At 34.0% G+C, this 18,050-nt stretch overlaps 1 protein-coding gene across 1 annotated transcript in view; it reads left to right on the plus strand.

Moving 5' to 3' along the window:
• Positions 1 to 18,050, plus strand: part of LOC149791888 (protein disulfide-isomerase A5-like) — a 110,903-nt gene that overhangs the window by 60,039 nt on the left and 32,814 nt on the right. The window contains exons 14-18 of the mRNA XM_089970394.1: positions 671 to 683; positions 1,940 to 2,005; positions 8,015 to 8,154; positions 9,599 to 9,669; positions 12,109 to 12,237. Of these exons, the coding sequence (XP_089826520.1) occupies positions 671 to 683; positions 1,940 to 2,005; positions 8,015 to 8,154; positions 9,599 to 9,669; positions 12,109 to 12,237 (419 nt within the window). The remainder of the gene's footprint in view (positions 1 to 670; positions 684 to 1,939; positions 2,006 to 8,014; positions 8,155 to 9,598; positions 9,670 to 12,108; positions 12,238 to 18,050) is intronic.

The raw sequence follows: 18,050 nt of genomic DNA on the forward strand, positions 1-18,050 counted from the left end.
CTAATTCTCCATAAACTAATAGCTGAATGAGTACTTAAATATTCATAAAATTTACACTGGTTGAAGATCATAGACTCTTCTTTCAAACACACAAAGAAAGAGTATATTTGTGAGTGAAGTTGTTAAATGTGACACATTTATTGAGATAAACATTGGGTTTCTGCAGAAGAAAGTTGGTTTGGCTGAGTTAGGGCAGGTCTTAAATCACTAAAGAGTTCCCAAAGTCTTATATTTCTTTTGTTGACTTAATGAATTATTTTTGCAGGGGTTTATTATTTTTATGAAAAGTGCACAAGAATATTTGGTGTTGTATCAAGGACATCATAATGTAATGATAAAATATCCATCTGAGCTCTGCAGTAAGTGTCAATTTTACGAACATGGACTAACTTAAACATCGGTAACTCAAATAACAGGCTTCACTTGAATCTCTTGTTTAGTTCTGATGTACCACAACATTTGATCTGTAACTTTGGAAAAATTTAAAATGAAGAAAACTTTGAAACATAATTTTACCCTCAACTTTTCAAGTTATAGTGATCTATTGATTGTTTTTTTTTTAATGCCTATATCATATTACAATGTGTATAAATATATAAGTGAAATCAGTTAAAAAAATACTCATACCAGTTGATAAATAACTTTCATTATTTTCTTTTCATTGCAATAGTCAAATATTTCAAGTAAGTACTGACTTCTTTCTCCTTCCTTTTCTCTCACTTTTTTCATATACATGTTCTCTTAAATGACTCAACTGTGTTTTAAAACTTTCATGATAATGTAGTTGTCAGAAATAAAGAAATTACTGTTCTAACTTTCATGTTGGCATTTTGAAGGATATTTTTGAATGTAATACATACAATTAATTATACCTGCAGTAGGCCAGAAATACCATGTTAAAGGCTGTTGTCTACTGCGCATTTAGAGAAGCTGCCATGTTTGGCGCAATTCAGTATGGTGGCTAAAGACTGGCATGATGGCCTAGCTTCAAAGAAATCAGTCATATTGTAGAACTCTATATCCCTATATACAAAGTAACATGCAGTGCATTTACTCTAAGAATGGATCCAGGTGCCCATTCTAAAGAAAATTGCAAGGTAATTTATTGTAACACGAAAAACATAAACCCATATTCAGGTCGAAAATAAAGGACAAATATGGGAGAAATAGGACACTTTGCAGCTACACTGATTATGAATACTGTTCTGTACTGAGAATGCACTTGTTTTGTATTCAGTTTCCTTGAAATGTAAAATTTATGCCGATATAAAATATACTGGTTTGGAAGCCAATCGGCTGATCAAAATTTTTAAATGTACTGGTTGAAATCATGTTTTTGTCACATGTTTGAAAATAATTCAAAGAAAATTTTGTTTAAATGCTTACAAATTGGCAAAAGAAAATGTTTTTGTTTCCAAGAAAATATAGGTTCTTTTTGTTGTAGTATATTATTTACAGATTTGAATAATTGCAGTATTTTGCAAGGTTCACAATAGGCTAAACGTTTAGGGAGAAGTTACTTTTCCCTTCATTGGTCAAGAGGGAGTAGTTTGAACCCACAGGGAGACTTGGCTTTGAGTTGTCATATCATTTCCTATTTGCGTTTTTATTTTATCGTGTTTATGCATGTGTGTGTGTGTGTGTGATATCCCAAAACAGCTGTACTATCTTGACATCACTAACAAATTTCCTTACAAATCAGTTTGCTAACTTAACATATCAAACATTATCTCAAGCAGTTATGCAGTTATTTGGTTGTTACCTATCCCATTTGTTTATAAACTTTGTAACCACAAAAGAACAAAACAAAAGTTACTTGCATCAGGAACACAAATTTCCTGCATTGATACTGAAGAGTTATTATCACACACAACAGAAGTAAGTCATTTCATTTTTTAATAAGCTGTTTCTACCAATTCTATCTTTTTGCCTCAAACAGAGATGGTGCCTTTGCTTGGGATTTTAATGAGAGAACAGCAGATAAATTTCTGGAACATATGAAAAAGTGAGTATGTTATTTTCAGGTAAATTTAGATGTGGATTATTATAGTTCATTGGGCCATAACACCAAATGAGCTTATAGTATTGCTTTGTATTCTTCATGTGTTGTCTATCAACATTGGCTGTATGTAACTTTTTAGATAACAGAAGATTGGTAGGTAGAATTGTGATTTAAAGGTCCTTCAGTTTTGAGCAAAATGATGTTGAACAGTCATTAGTTATGGCAGCTATTACTAACAATAGAAAAACTTTTTAACAGTTTGTTTTCCAACACACCTTGATGTATCTCAATGAAATCGGAAATAAAGCATCCTGGAACAAAATTGCTTGTAAGTTGAACAAATGATGTGGATCCAGCACTGATACTCAGAATAGATAACCTTTAATGACTTGTCAAAAATAGCTCAACAGAATTTGACCATACTGGACATCAAGCATCCTGACTTGAAGAGATTTGTCATTCTGCCATCAAATGTGGCAGCCATTGCAATAATAGAAAAGTTTTTTAAATGATTTCTTGTAAAAATGGCTCAACAAAATTTGACCAGAGAGCATTTTGCAGAGATGATGCCAGGCTGTGGGATTGTGTGATTCTTGCTATAAGATCATTAGTCATGTAACTTCTCAAAACCAATAGGGGAATGGTCAAGCAGATTATTTGTTGTACCCAGTGCTTGTGGTTTTTTTTATTTTGGGTTTTTGTTTTCATTAAAGACAGAAATTAAAAATGACAGTTTGTCAGAATTAAGTCTTAGTCATCCATTTTGCCAATGATGTCAATCAAGCTATAATAAGTTAGATACAGTGAAACAATACAAGTATCTATAAGATGAGATCTGCTGCAGTTTTTATATAGATACTGCCCATATTGTCTAATTAAATATGTACATATGATAGGGGATGAGTCTACGCTATTTTGCAGTAATTATCAAGTGGTTCCAATTTGAATGTTCCCTAGATGGTTATGTCAATTCGATCCATTAGTCAGCCATACATGAAATTTATAGAGTGTAATAAGCAATGAACCTAAGTCTGCTAAAAAGGAAGATAACAGACTTCACTGCACTAAGATTGCCTGCTATGGATTGCACAGTAAGATCGTCTGCTACGATCAGTACTAAAGAGCTAGAGGAAAGCTCTCCTGTTCCAATGCAAAATGAAGACATCACACAAACCTGTGACACGTAACTAGCTGGCTTCTCATCATCAGGGAATATGGAAGGGGAACCGGAGGCTGAGAAAAGGAGAAAAAAGGAACTGAAATTCTAAGACAAGTGGTTGAGTACTTACAGCTAGTTAAGAAAGAACCAAAAGGAGGGATGCTATGTGTTTTGTGTCAGGAACATAAGAAAGATAATCCATTTACTAACGAAAATTGTTGCACAAATTTTCAAACATCAACTTTGACACGGCATATGCAATTGGCAGATCATGTCCAAGCACTGGGAAAATGTGATGCAGAAGAAATTCTAGTCAGCAGCAGTACATGCATTTTTAAAAATGGTGGTAAAAATATGATGTTGTCATTTGTGCTATTTGAACATCATGTTATATTGCCTACGAGAGAAACCTACCAGTTGGAAAATATTCTAGTTTGATGGAGTTGAAGAAGTGTAGTGAGAAGAAGCAGGGAAGATTATTTACCAGCTCAGCAAATTAAATTAGGTATGCAGATACCTTATATTTTTGTGAAAAAAGTGCTGTAAAATCATCTAATTCTTGTCTTAAATTAGGTATGCATATTCTTTCTAGTACTCTTGTTACCCATCAGCTACCATTCATCAATGCCCCCCCCCCCCAAAGTGCAATAGGGGTCCTCCCCCTGTTAAATATATTATTGGCATAAAAATGTGGCCATTCTTACAAAAAAGATACCTTTAGAGACCTGCTGCAAAATCAACATAGATTTGACAGAATGTATCTTGGCATAAAGTACATTCTGATTTATGCAAATGATGCCAGTATATAATCAAATAAGTCTACCATTACTAAAAATTGAAAAATAATTATACTACTCAAAAATCAATGAAGAAAATTTGACCAAATTCAACAGAAATATGGAAGTGCTTTATAATAATTCGTAATGATGACAATCTGCAATATTAATCTGCAAATATTACTAAACATAGTAAAAGCATTTATTAAAGCAACTTAAACTCAAGAAGCATCCTGGCCATTCTTCATATGTGTAACCTAATCATAAAACCTTAGGAATAAAAACTGTTACCTCGCAAATCCAGTCCCTCACGGCTAATATTTTAAGTTACAGGAGCTAAATGTTAGGCCATATATGTGGTAGTCAGAAAGAGTGATCTCCCCATGATATAGGGATTGGTGCCAAATCCTGTGTGTACCTCAATTACTACTAATGCACATGCAGAGTAGCAAACTCTCTCCTGTTGAGAGACCTTGCAAACAGTCCTGAGCAATTTTGGAAGCTCTTCAACATAGAGGAAGATGGAGGTTTTTTTAATCTCATGAAAAGTATACGTATCCATAGAGTGGGCAATTTAGGACCCGTTGGTTGCATCTGGCATGTGACATGGTTTTTTCCATTAATTTACATCATTGGGTGTGGCTTTAAAATTCACTTATCTGTATTGCATCTTGGAGGAAGTTGCCCATGCCTGATCTAGATGGAGGGCAGTAACTTGTACCCATTACTTCTGCCAGCTGCCACCAGAGTAAAAAAATCCTGTGTTAGCTTTGTGGTTTCAACCTACCATACTGAAATTTGGGCTTTTAGTGATAGTAAGGAATCTACTATAGGTGGTATGCATTATTTTTTATTTTTTATTCACTTTTAAGTGAATTTGTCACATTTGTGGACTTCATTTACTCTTACATGCTCCATGGTGGTGTTAATGTTTTCACACGCTGTATTTTTAACTCACTTGGCTATTAATAGCTGTTGGCTTTGCAAATTATTAACATGTTGAAGTTGTTGATTTGTATTTATGAAATATTTCGTTTTTGTCATTTTAGTTAAATTGACAACAAATGTCCCAAATGTTAAAGGTTCAAGGCCACAAGGGCCACACAACATGTACCTAACCAGCAGAAAATGTAAATCTTCTGGGACCTGCAGTGCATGTGCAATCCTTTCATGATATCTGGTTAACTTTCCTGCAGAAGTGGATTAGTTTAGAAGGAGAATTTGTTGGTTCTCCCCTCCATTATTTACAAGCAATGAATTGTCGGAATTGGAGGAACAAGGCACTGAAGTTTGCCATCCTCATAGTTTGCTATGCCATTCTTAGAGCTACAGATGCACTGCCTGATGATGCATTTATAGAATAACACAAATTAAGATATTTATATATGTCCAGTTCATTAAATTTTATTTAATTCAGCCTAACATGGCCAGTATTTACTGAGCAGGACAATAATGCTGATCTAGATCTATGCATAATTTATATTGAGACTAGACATCATAATCCTAACTACTGATGTCCAGTCTGAATAAGAATCAGGATCCTCATCCACTGAGATGTCATCATTGACAGTGTTAGGACTAAACCCAGTCTCCAAAGATGCATCTTTTGTATCCAATGTACAGCTGCTTTTGAAATTTTTCTTCAGAGAAAGATGAGTTCTAGCAGTGGATTGCTGAAACTGGAACTGGATTGGATGCATCCACATCAGCAGAATACAGCTAACAATTATAGTTGATTCAGCTCATGTCTCTGATATAATTTACCTACTGAGTAGACCCTGTTAATATACCTTTGTCATATGACAGCTCAAATAACTGCTGATCACATGTACACAGACCACTCTTTTCAGGTCTTATGTTACATGTTTAGGCTCTAATAAACTAACAAAAGGAAGAGTTAAAACAACAAGTTTTGAAAAATTTAACAAATAATCTATTTTCCTGGAAAAACAGTGTCAAAAATATAAAAGAACTTATGTTTTTAAGAAATCAAAAAATAATCCAAGAATAATTCACATATTAAATTTTAGAAGACCTAGTAATGAAATGTTCTAATGAATTCAAGTTCGAGTCCCAATGAAAATTCCAAAATGGAAGGTGATGACGTATACTGTAGTCAGTATACCGCTGATGTGTTTATAGTTCTTTGTGAACCACAGAAAGTATTATTCCAGTGTTTGAATTCCGAATAAAAGTTAAAGAAATGTCTTTGTCCAAGAATTCTGTATGAGCACTCAGATATTTCTAGGAAAACGAATTAATCTTTTAGAATCCAAATAATTTGAATAAAAATTAAAATGTAACTCAAAACTGGTCACAACGAAACACTTTCTATTGTCCAAGGTATAAGCCCGAAAGTGAGAAATATCTATCTAAACATTAGTATTGAATCTTAACTAATGCGCAGTATCAATAAACCAGAATTGCGAAATAGAGGCTGTATGACCTTGATAAAAACCAGTCATTTTACTCTGAGAATACAATAAAAATAGAAAGTTGTTCACTTTTTTCAGTTATTCTGAATCAAGGTCAGGAACTAAGTCAAAAATAGAAACAGTGTTTCTATTGTTAGGTGTTTATGAAAAGACTCAGGTCAAATTGAATTTTCTGGAAAATATCAAATTCCTAGTAAACAAAATTACTTTACTTTGACATGTAATGAAATTAAAAATAAAAAGATTTTAAAACTTACAAACAATTAAATTAAATCAAATATAAACTAAATATACATAACACAGAGTATATCAAATGAGTAGTGTTGCTCTGTATGTTGATATAAATGGTGTTGAATTCATTTGTGTGTGGAATGAATTCAATAACTTGAGCTACATTATGTGAGACTTATGTGAAAATTCACTGAAATACAGTCTTGGATATCATTTGTGATGCAGAGGTGAAATAACTGTAACAGCAATATTGTGGTCTTGGCATGTATCCTTTTTTCTTTATTACACATTCCAAACTAATTCTGTGACCAATCTGTCATTTTTCTTGATATTGTTGCATGCCATTCGATTAGTTCTTTTTTTCCTTGCCTGTGGTGGCATCACATTGTCAACATTGGGAATTGGAAGTATTATGTATCTTAAGGCATCTCATAGATGCAAAATAGTCTCTTTTTGATATTACAAGCATCTAGTGAATGCAGATTCAGTGCAAGTTATTTGTCTTCTCATATCACCCACATCCAAGAGTAGTCAGCAGTTTTGCATGCTGGTTTGGGGAAGAAGAGCTTCTTTTCTCTGTATGTTATATAGCTGTTAAAGATGACATTTTTCATCTTTCAAGTACTGCTGGATTCAAGAGGTAGCAGAGTTTATTTCCCAGCATTAATTTCATCAAGTATACATTCTCAGAGAAACACAATTTACTAAAATAGAGTATGTGACAAAAGATGCTGATGAGCAGTCAAATATGGCTAAAGTTACAGAAACTTGTGACCCAGGGAAACTTTTTTCATAACATATATAATTCACAGCACTGGAAGAAATTTCTACAGCTGACCCAAGCTTCTTATTTTACTGTTCTCACATTTGACTATTTGGCATGTGTCAGAGAGATGAGTGATATCATGACCAGTTGGGCCTTGTTTTTATTTTTAAAAAATTGCAGTTTTATTTATTAGACTATCATGTATTTCATCTCATGTTGGGTATAATTTACCAAGCACTCCATATATTTTTAGTGGTCCTTAAAGAATTCCATTCCCTAAAGAGAAATATTTCATATAATGCAGATATCCCACTTTTGGTGCTTGACTCTAAAACTTTCTTTTTGGTTGCTGTATTTTTCCTAAATTGCATGGGTGCAGGTCCTATTCCCTATAATAGGGTGCAAACTGGATAAGTGATTTTTAAAGCAATACCCTATGATATTAGTTAATGGATAAAGCCAAGTTACAGGCATTATTTTGTCCACCCCTGTCCTAAACCCTTCCTTCATTCACAGTGATGGGGATAGAGATGTTTTTCTTTCATAATTTAGGGCAGTGAAAATGAGTAGATACTTGGCACTCATGACATTATTTCTTTATTGCTTATTTAATGAGCTTGGAATTTTTTTCATTTTTTTTTTCAGCCCAGCTGAGCCTCCACCACCACCACCCATGGAAGCCAAATGGGAGGAGATTGAGAGTGATGTAGTCCATTTGACAGATGAAAATTTTAAAAATATCCTGAAGAAGAAAAAGCATGCCTTAGTTATGTTCTATGCACCATGTAAGAACTTGTTTGGCATTATATAAACAGAAGTAACTAGTTATGTCAACATGTCAGTTTTGTTTTAAGTTTAAAAGACTGTTACTTTTTATATGTCTGCTTGAAAGTTGAGCATTTTATGTCTTATTGTTGTCTGTTCATCCATCTTTCCATTTGTACATAATAAACTTTTACTTGTCCATTATCTACCAGTACTAAACCACCATCAACAGGTACTAAACATTATGGATGGCTTGTACTTGGAGTAAAGAAAAACCCTAAGGCTCAAAGGCTAATAAAATATTAAGGTCACTTTCAGAATTCAACTTTTGAGAATAATTTGTGAACACTTATTTTTGTCCATTTAATTGTTTGCCAAGCAGTTTGTATTTAGTCTCCAGTAATTATTATATAAACAATATATCATTAATGCCACGTGTGTGTTACATTTTCCTAACAAAACCACACTTTGAATGAAATCATCCTGGTAGTTAATTGAGATGAGTACCTTTTATTTCCAAATACATACCTGTCAAAGAAATCTCCTGAGTCGTTTTTTGATAATTAACACCTTCTCGCCATAAAAATGGTGACATGCATCAAAACGCTCTTTGAAAATCTTCAACAAACTGCCCTAGGCTAACTTGGAACCTGAAGGTCATCAAAACCCTGATGCATATAAGTATGATTACAATTTAACTGATATGTTAACTATAAATATTTATGCCTTATGTGTCCAAACATGCTTTAAATATTAATGATCACGTCTTCTGCAAGAGAAAATACTAGTCTGACATTGACTACAAGATGGAAATGACTTCTACAGTAAGATGAAAAAACTGTAGCCTGCTATGCAGAAAAAGGAAGAACTAAACGTTAGATATGTACATGTGTTGAATTTTGTATTGTGGTGAGGCTGCAGGATATAAAACTTGCAGAACATAAAGCATTAGGAACTAAACACGCCCCTTGATGGAAGTTAACTTGCACAGAGTTACTGTATTTTACCTTGAAACCAATGTACAATAAAAAAAATTTGTATCTTGTATCCCTCTCTCAATTTTTAGGACCTGCCTTTTGGCTAGTGCCATGCAAATTTGAGCTTGCCCAAACCAAATTTGAACTTGTCATGGGCAGGAGTCGGGCAAATGGATTTGTAAATCTCTCTCTCCTATATATATATATATATATATATATATATATATATATATATATATATATATATATATATATATATATATATATATATATATATATATATATGTGTGTGTGTATATATATATATATATATATATATATATATATATATATATATATATATATATATGTTTTCCATCTCGGCACTGCAGTATGCAGTAATCAGATTTATAGGCATGTAACATATTCTATTAATAATAATAGAGTACAGCCAGTATTTATTGTATTGTATAAATTTTAAATAAAATAATAAATATTTTCTTTTTAGGGTGTGGTCACTGCAAGAAGGCAAAACCAGAATACATGCAAGCTGCAGCAAAATATAAAGATGATAACAAGGTAGTTCATACATACTGTATATATTCCATTACAAACCCTTGCATGATGACATGCCCACCCCACCCCTTTTCAGCTTGCACTTGCAACTGTACAATGTCTCCAAAGAATCCATTGCAGTTTGCAATTAATTTTGGCAATCCAACAGTTTATTCCAGAGTATAAATGTTGTATATAACATTTGCATTTTTCCCAATGAGTTTTTCATATTTGTGCACTTGTTAACCAGTCATTATTGTTCATGTAACATTGATCCATAACACTTAAATTGTCATTGGTGTAATTATATTATGCTGTTAAAATTTGGTTTATCTTGGTTGCCTCTCTAATACAAGTTGGCTTATTAGAATAATTTGTTGTATGCATTGAGTTTCATAACAGATATCAATATAGGTTTGATCATGCACATTCAGCAATTTAAAGTTATTGAATTTTTAATATTGTGATGTTTCCATATATTTGCTATGTGAGCTGAATTAGTAGCTTAGCCCTTCAATGGCTTATGAGGGAAAATAGCTTTTCTTCTGACATTGGTACAAAATTGACAGCATCATCCATTGGAATGCCACAGTCTCTCAGTCTTGTCCTTGGCTTTTTTACGAGAACAAGATAGCATTCATTTGTTGTCAGAGGCTAGCACTCAGTGATATCCAACACTTTAAGGCAGAGGAAATTTTGGTAATGATTAAGATCTATTGGATCTGCTAGCCAGCTTTTACTTTAATAGGCCAAAATTTCAAACTCTGTTTCCATAATGGAATCTTTCATGGGTTATGATGCTGCTCAACTCAGATCAGTTCAAGCCTTTAGCCAGAGCATCATTGAAGCCGTTATTGTGTCAGATAATACATGCTGTCTCATAGCCTTAGTCTCAACATGCAGAGTGAGTGAGCTGCATCTCTTTCAATGAACCTGAACTAACTTCAGTTCAGATTGGATGGTTCTGTGAGCCTAACGATGTAACAAAGCCTTGTGAATGAGTATAGGATGCTGTCAGTGATCAGTGAATGAATGGTCAAATGCTCTTTCTCATTGATCAGTACATCAAGAGAGGCAGTAATGCAGTACCCTTTCCTTGCTCTCAGGCATTATTTATGCACATGGACAAAAGTTGTGGGTCTTGTTAATGTTTCTTGCTTCAAGTGAAGACTGACAAAGAGGATATAACCCCTGAAGCCCTCGCATTGTGGCTTAAGTGGATAGTTCACTCAGTAATCCTTGTGTTCAAATGTAACTGTTACAGTATGATATCAAATGTAATAGAAGCCATTGGCTAGCATGTGCAATCAACTTTCACAAGGTTTTATCTCTTGTGATCTAGCCTCATAGAAACTGGAATAAAATCTAATGGGTTCAGTATCAGTGGTCTTGACAAGCGCCAGGCCCAGTGGATGGCAGCACAACCTCCTCATGTTCATGGGTTCAGTATCAGTGGTCTTGACAAGCGCCAGGCCCAGTGGATGGCAGCACAACCTCCTCATGTTTATGGGTTCAGTATCAGTGGTATTGACAAGCACCAGGCCCAGTGGATGGCAGCACAACCTCCTCATGTTTATGGGTTCAGTATCGGTGGTCTTGACAAGCACCAGGCCCAGTGGATGGCAGCACAACCTCCTCATGTTTATGGGTTCAGTATCAGTGGTCTTGACAAGCGCCAGGCCCAGTTGATGGCAGCACAACCTCCTCATGTTCATGGGTTCAGCACCTTTGCTGAATTCACCCAGAATTGTTATCATTATAAAGAATTATTTTCTTGTCTGTATATGATGGTTACAGGTTATATGACCATCACATGGGCTGGTCTTTTTTTTGGAGAGTTGGTAACCGTTAACCTTCAAATAGGGAATACAGTCAGTCTTCATTCAAAATGAGACCTTGGTAGAGGTAGGATGCTCAGCTTTTCCCCCTCCAGTTACCTCTTCTCCTAATGTTAATAAAATCAAATAAATTCAAATTATGATTCTCGAACAATACTTACCCAATCACATTACTGTAGGTAGCCAGTCTTGTTGATGTGCTGCCCAGGTTAGAACTAGGAAATATCCATGTGATGGGTAGCCACCTAGTGGTGGTAAGGAGAGAAGATGGTTAGGATTTTCTTTGTATGATATATAGATGTACAAGTATCATTTTTTAATCATATCCAGAAGGCTGGATTCAGGAGGTAGCAGTGCTTACTTACTCTCCTAACATTAATGTGAATGGATAGGTATTTTCAAAGAAACTTAAGTTTTAAAAAAATGTAATCTTCAAGTTTACCATATTGGTGGAGCCATTTTTATCTATTGGGCATATTTTGGTTTTCAACTGTAAAGAGATTCTTTATTAATAAACAAATTGCAGTGGTCCCATGGGTTTGTTTTTAATTAAGTCAGTATTGTTTTTTTTAAAAAACATCTTTGTGATGAAGAAAACACTTGTACCTACAATATCTTTTTACAGGTGGTTTTTGCTGCAATAGATTGTACAACCCACAATACCATGTGTACATCACATGATGTGACCGGTTATCCTACCTTTAAATATTTCAACTATGGCAAGAATGAGCAGAAATATATGGGAGGTAGAGAGGTAAGTTTGAAAAAGTTTTCATGAAGAGATACAAGAAGCAGTGTTTAAGTGACTATTTTGAGTACAGACAGTACAATAATGTATTCAAGATGAGAATTATCTATTTATTTAATGGATGTGCAATTTTTTTTGCTGACATTACAAAATATCTCATTCTGGTAAATTCCAAGATAAGTCTTTTTGCTGCCTGCATTTTTAAATTTGTATGTCAAAGACCTGACATGGAGATCATAAAGCTTAAGTTCAAGATTGAGTTACCACTATCAACCAGTCAGAAATAAGCACTAACATCATTTGTGATTGATAAGTACAAAATCTCAGCTCAGACACAGAAATGAGAGTTTTATGATTTCTGGGCAGAAGAACTTGCATAGTGGCTTGTTGTCTAGCAAGCCTTTTGCACTTATTTCTTTTTGCTATTTCTCCCAAAATACCTGGATCATAGACATGAAAATTTATGAACACGTTCATCCCAGGGTCTAGTTGGTCCCAAATGAATATGGTGTCCCTCCAACATTAAATATAACCTCTAGGGCAGCCATTTTAAAAATTCTTCCTGAACAGATGGTTGCACTGATGTAACTAAAAGACACTGATATTTAAAGATGGTCCTTAATGTAAATAGTGGTTAGTTGACATCAAACATTATTGCCATGATGGCCATTTTGACAATCCTGTTATTGCTGAATGGTTATCACTACTCCTGAATGGAGGATATATAAGCATTGAGTTTATAATCAGATACTTTCTAATATATATGATTCATTCTAAATGAAAATAGTGCTCATTGGACATCCAATGTGGCTCTTGTAATTCTCATCGTAAGTCCCAATAAATATTTTGGATATTTTTTTTTCTTCAGTGGTTGGGTTTTTCAACAAATGATAGGCTATACATGGTGGCCATTATTTTTGGCTGATTGGATGGTATTATAAAAATGCAGTTGTTACTGAAAGTCTTCTTATGGTATTTAGATGTTTCTAAATGAAAACTGTGCTAATCTGCCACCAAACATCTTTAAAATCTTATATCATATTCTTCAGAACTTGTTTTCACAAAATAGCTTCTTAATGATAGGTAGTTAACATTGTACATTGCATGCATGGTGAATTCTTAAATTCTGATTGGCTGACAACATGGATCTGTTTTAGGATAGTACAGGTATCCACTGACTTATGCAAATTTCATGTTACTGTGATCTCGTACAAATTTGTATTATTTCATATTTAAAGTGCAGATTAAAAGAATAATTATTTTTCTCAAACAAAAAATTGAGATTTATAAACAGCTAAAATGAATGGTATTAAAGTGAAATGAATTATATTTTTTCCAATGAAAATTAAAGGCTGTGAAACCCAAAATTTTGAGTTGAGTGATTTTGAGTTATGTGACCACTCTTTGGAATGTAATTATAGCTTAGGTTGGGTTCTTGCTGCATTTCCTCTTGACTGCAGGATGCTGTACTTATCTACAGGAATGATACTGGTTCCACCATATACTATTTCAACCTTCTTTAAAATCTTGTTATTGCTACTTCTTTTTATGACAGGTGATGTTGATGTATGGTTTTTGCCAAAGTACTTCTTGTAATATGTCATTGATCTGGTTTGAAAATGGTACAGATACGAGCTCACAAAATGGGTTCCACAACCATCTTAAAAATGGTATTGCTACTCTTATCAACAAGACGATTGAATTGAAATGAGATTTTTAGAGAAATATTTATTACAATAAGCAGTTTGACCAGAAGGAAAATACCTCATAAATTATTTGCCATCTGAGCTGTTGTTGTTGTTGTTGTTGTTATAGGGTTTAATGCCATTTTTCAGCACAAGATAGGCTATACATGGCAGCAAGTATTAATGGTGGAGGAAGAACCTGTGAAAACCTGGAAAGAACCACCAACCCATGAGAAACTACTGGCAAGCTTTCTCACATACCCACATTGGCTGAACCCGAGACTCGAACCCATGCAGACATCGGTGAGATGGCATTGATCAGTAACATTGAGCACTTTAGACCACTCAGCCACACAGGGCCCATATCTGAGCTGTATTTAATTCTCCTGGATGTACAATTACACTGACATGTTTTGTGTACTTGTGTTTTGTTTCTTGACAGAATCTTGTTACAATATGTAGTGGACTTTGTCTTAAAATGACTTTGATCTAAACTTCGAAATGACTGTGATCTTGATAGTTTTTTTTTGCTGTTTCTTCAGAACTGAAGTTCATATTGACCTTGGGGTTTTCACTTAAACATTATTAATAAGAAGCTAGTTCTGAATGCTGATCTAGCCTTCATTATGGTTAACTAAAAATATTGCCGTACCACTCCCTCGATAACTTGTGCAAAATGGGGTTGAAAAACATTGACCACACTACAACTGAGGGAACGAGTTACCAAGAGACCTCAACAAACTTTAAGAAAGGGATGCCATCCCTGTTTGACAGAGAAAGTTGGGGGGTAGGGGGTTTCTGTACTATTTAATGACTGAGTACTCGTTTTATAATTGTGTTGTGAGTAATTGTCTACAAAGAGCATTTTTAATGAAGTTGTTTGCTTTTTTATATAAATTACCTTTCTATTGGAGATACCCAAACCCTGAAAGATTGTTAACATTCCAAGAGATTTTAACAACCATCACATGTATGCGAAAAGATTATGTCTCACTGCTTTTTGTTCATAAGATTCCATAATATAACAAAATGGGAAATTTATTTTGTGAAACAACCATCAACCTCCAGACTCATATTTTTGTATACAATTGTTCTGTTAGTAAATTTTTGATGCCTTGATATCATTGCAAGTAATAGTGAAACATTCTTAACCATAGAGTTGCTCACGGATATAGAGTTGATAGTTGATATTTTTCATGTTTTAATACAAGAAGGTATTGCATTTATGAAGATTACACAGAAACCGAATTAAATAATTGAATTAAAACCCAAATTTCACTTGACAAAACTTATTTAATTGGTATTTATCAGTGATGCCAACAGAATACAATAGGAACCTTTTCATTAATCAGAATTTTTTCAAAAACATGGTAAACATAATGTCCTTGACTAAGATAATGCCAGTTACTGAAATATTATAATAAAAAACATGGTAAACATAATGTCCTTGACTAAGATAATGTCAATTACTGAAATTATAATAAAGAACATGGTAAACATAATGTCCTTGACTAAGATAATGTCAGTTACTGAAATTATAATAAAGAACATGGTAAACATAATGTCCTTGACTAAGATAATGTCAATTACTGAAATTATAATAAAGAACATGGTAAACATAATGTCCTTGACTAAGATAATGTCAATTACTGAAATTACAATTAAGAACATGGTAAACATAATGTCCTTGACTAAGATAATGTCAATTACTGAAATTATAATAAAGAACATGGTAAACATAATGTCCTTGACTAAGATAATGACAGTTACTGAAATTATAATAAAAAACATGGTAAACATAATGTCCTTGACTAAGATAATGACAATATTTAATTTTCACTCAGAGGGAAATATTAATTATGTATTATTGGTTTAACAAAATATAAACAACATCATTGTCTCTAGTCAGGAACAATATTAACTTGACTTCGGGCAATTAGTACAATTATACATTATCATGGAGAAAAACTTACACCTACAAATTGGAGCCCAGAGTGGTCTAAAGCGTTCACCATTCCGGATCACTGCCATCTCACCTCTGTCTGCATGGGTGCAAGTCCAAGGCTTGGTTTGCGGGGGTACGTGGGAAAGCCTGCCAGTAGCTTCTCGTGGGTTGGTGGTTCTTCCCTGGGTTTTCCAGGGTTCTTCCTCCACCAGTTATACTGGCCGCCATGTATAGCCTATCTTGTGCTGAAAAATGGTATTAAACCCTAGAACAACAACAACAACACCTACAAATTAAATATACATAACATTATTTTTACCAAGTACATGTATGAAATTGTATGTGTAGTAGGTGATCTCAACTATGATCTGTTAAATACAGAAGAAAGTAAAATCCTTAGATCAATCTGCGATACATTCAGTTTTAATAGATGTCAATCCAACATGCTATGTTAAGACTGCCTCCCATCCCTAATAAATATTATTGCCACTAACAATCCAAAATTTGTTTCAAATACCAAAAATTTTGATTGACTAGTATCATGTGGTAGCCACAACACTAAAAGAATAGTATATATCAAACAGATATGAGAAAATAAAACTTAGAAGATGCAAAAGGTTTGATGAAAAATATTTTCTTGATGATGTTAATAAAATACCTTTTTATGTCATTGACACTTTTGTTGATAACAATAATAAAAATTGTGCAATTAAAAAAGGTACATTTGGAGATCATTTATAATCATGCATCAAAAAAGCAGCAAAAATATTCCCAATAAAAAAGAACCTTAACAGGTTGAAAATTTTCAACTTTATTAGTACAGTAAAACCTGTTGTGAGAGACCACCCCTTCTGCCAACAAAAAGTAATTGTCAGTAAAGACTATTGGGCAAGATGTCAACCCACTCCTTACACATGTATAACATTGCACCCTTACCAGGTTGAAAATTTTCAACTATGTTGGTACTGTACCAGTTTTCTTGAGCTCTTTGGGTTTCTAATCTTTAGACTGATCACACGCCTCATTGTGTCTTGAGACCACATTCTGGGTACCTCCCCAAGCTTTGGCAAAGTATTCTGCAGGTGTAGCCATATCAAAGATATTTGTGAAGGACTATTTCCACAGAAACAGGTACAGCTGCTTACTGCAAGTGGCTAAAACTAGTCCCTAAGTATAAAAAAAAATTAAGACCCTTGAATGTTTTTGTTCTGTCTCATTAAACCCACCAATGTAAATAATTTATCTTTCTACTGAAAAACTAGGTGAATGTTTCACCTCAGGTTTGCTGTGCTTAAACTTTGTGCTGAACCCTAGCTTGACTAATTTGTATCTCATAAGTGTCTTAGTGCATCATTCACAGTGAGATGCGAATACACATCTGGCTCTATGCCATTTAATAATGTGCTGAGATAGAGAGACCAATCATCCCTTCTCCACTTTTGAACAGTAATTTAAACCTATGCAGATAAATGTTAATATTAACTTTATCATCCTCACATGGGTCTTCTGCCTCTCCCACTTAGCCGTTAATAATTCAGATTTTCTCATTTGTTTTCTGTCCATATTGTTATCTTATAACTCTATGGCTTCTAACTGTGCTTCCCTTTTCCACTCTATCCTTTCCTTCTCTACTTGCCTTTCTGATTCTATCTTTTACTTTAAATAAATTACTTTTCTTGCCATCCTGCACCTCTAACATTTCCCATTCAATCTTCATTTAATCTCTGATCCCATTCCTGAGCCTTCTCCTTTTGAACATCTTTTCTCCTTCTCAACCAAACTGTTTAACCATGTCCACTAAGTCTTTAAGTGACACCATAACTACAGGGTTCCCATGCTACCAGATTGTTTGACTGCAGATTAGCAACATAACAGTTATAATACTTGCCATTTCTGAGAAAATAATGGTGAAAATAAAGGTTATTTCACTGGACTGGATTCATTTATATTACCGATAAGGTAATTTCATGTTGTCGGAGATTTTGCCATGCTTTATTTATTGATAAAACGTCAGACTCCTGTGCTTGATCCGGTAACCCAGAAAATCCTATTTAGAATCATACAACTACCTACATTTTATAAAAGATGGAAATTTGTACCTTAAAAAATTTATGTTCTTAATCAAAGTTTCCAATTTTGCAAGAAGTTGCCCCACACATACAAAATCGTCTGCTGCCCAACATGTCAGT

Source organism: Sinohyriopsis cumingii, chromosome 9, assembly GCF_028554795.1.
Source record: "Sinohyriopsis cumingii isolate HCF-2022 chromosome 9, ASM2855479v2, whole genome shotgun sequence".
Lineage (NCBI taxonomy): Eukaryota > Metazoa > Mollusca > Bivalvia > Unionida > Unionidae > Sinohyriopsis > Sinohyriopsis cumingii.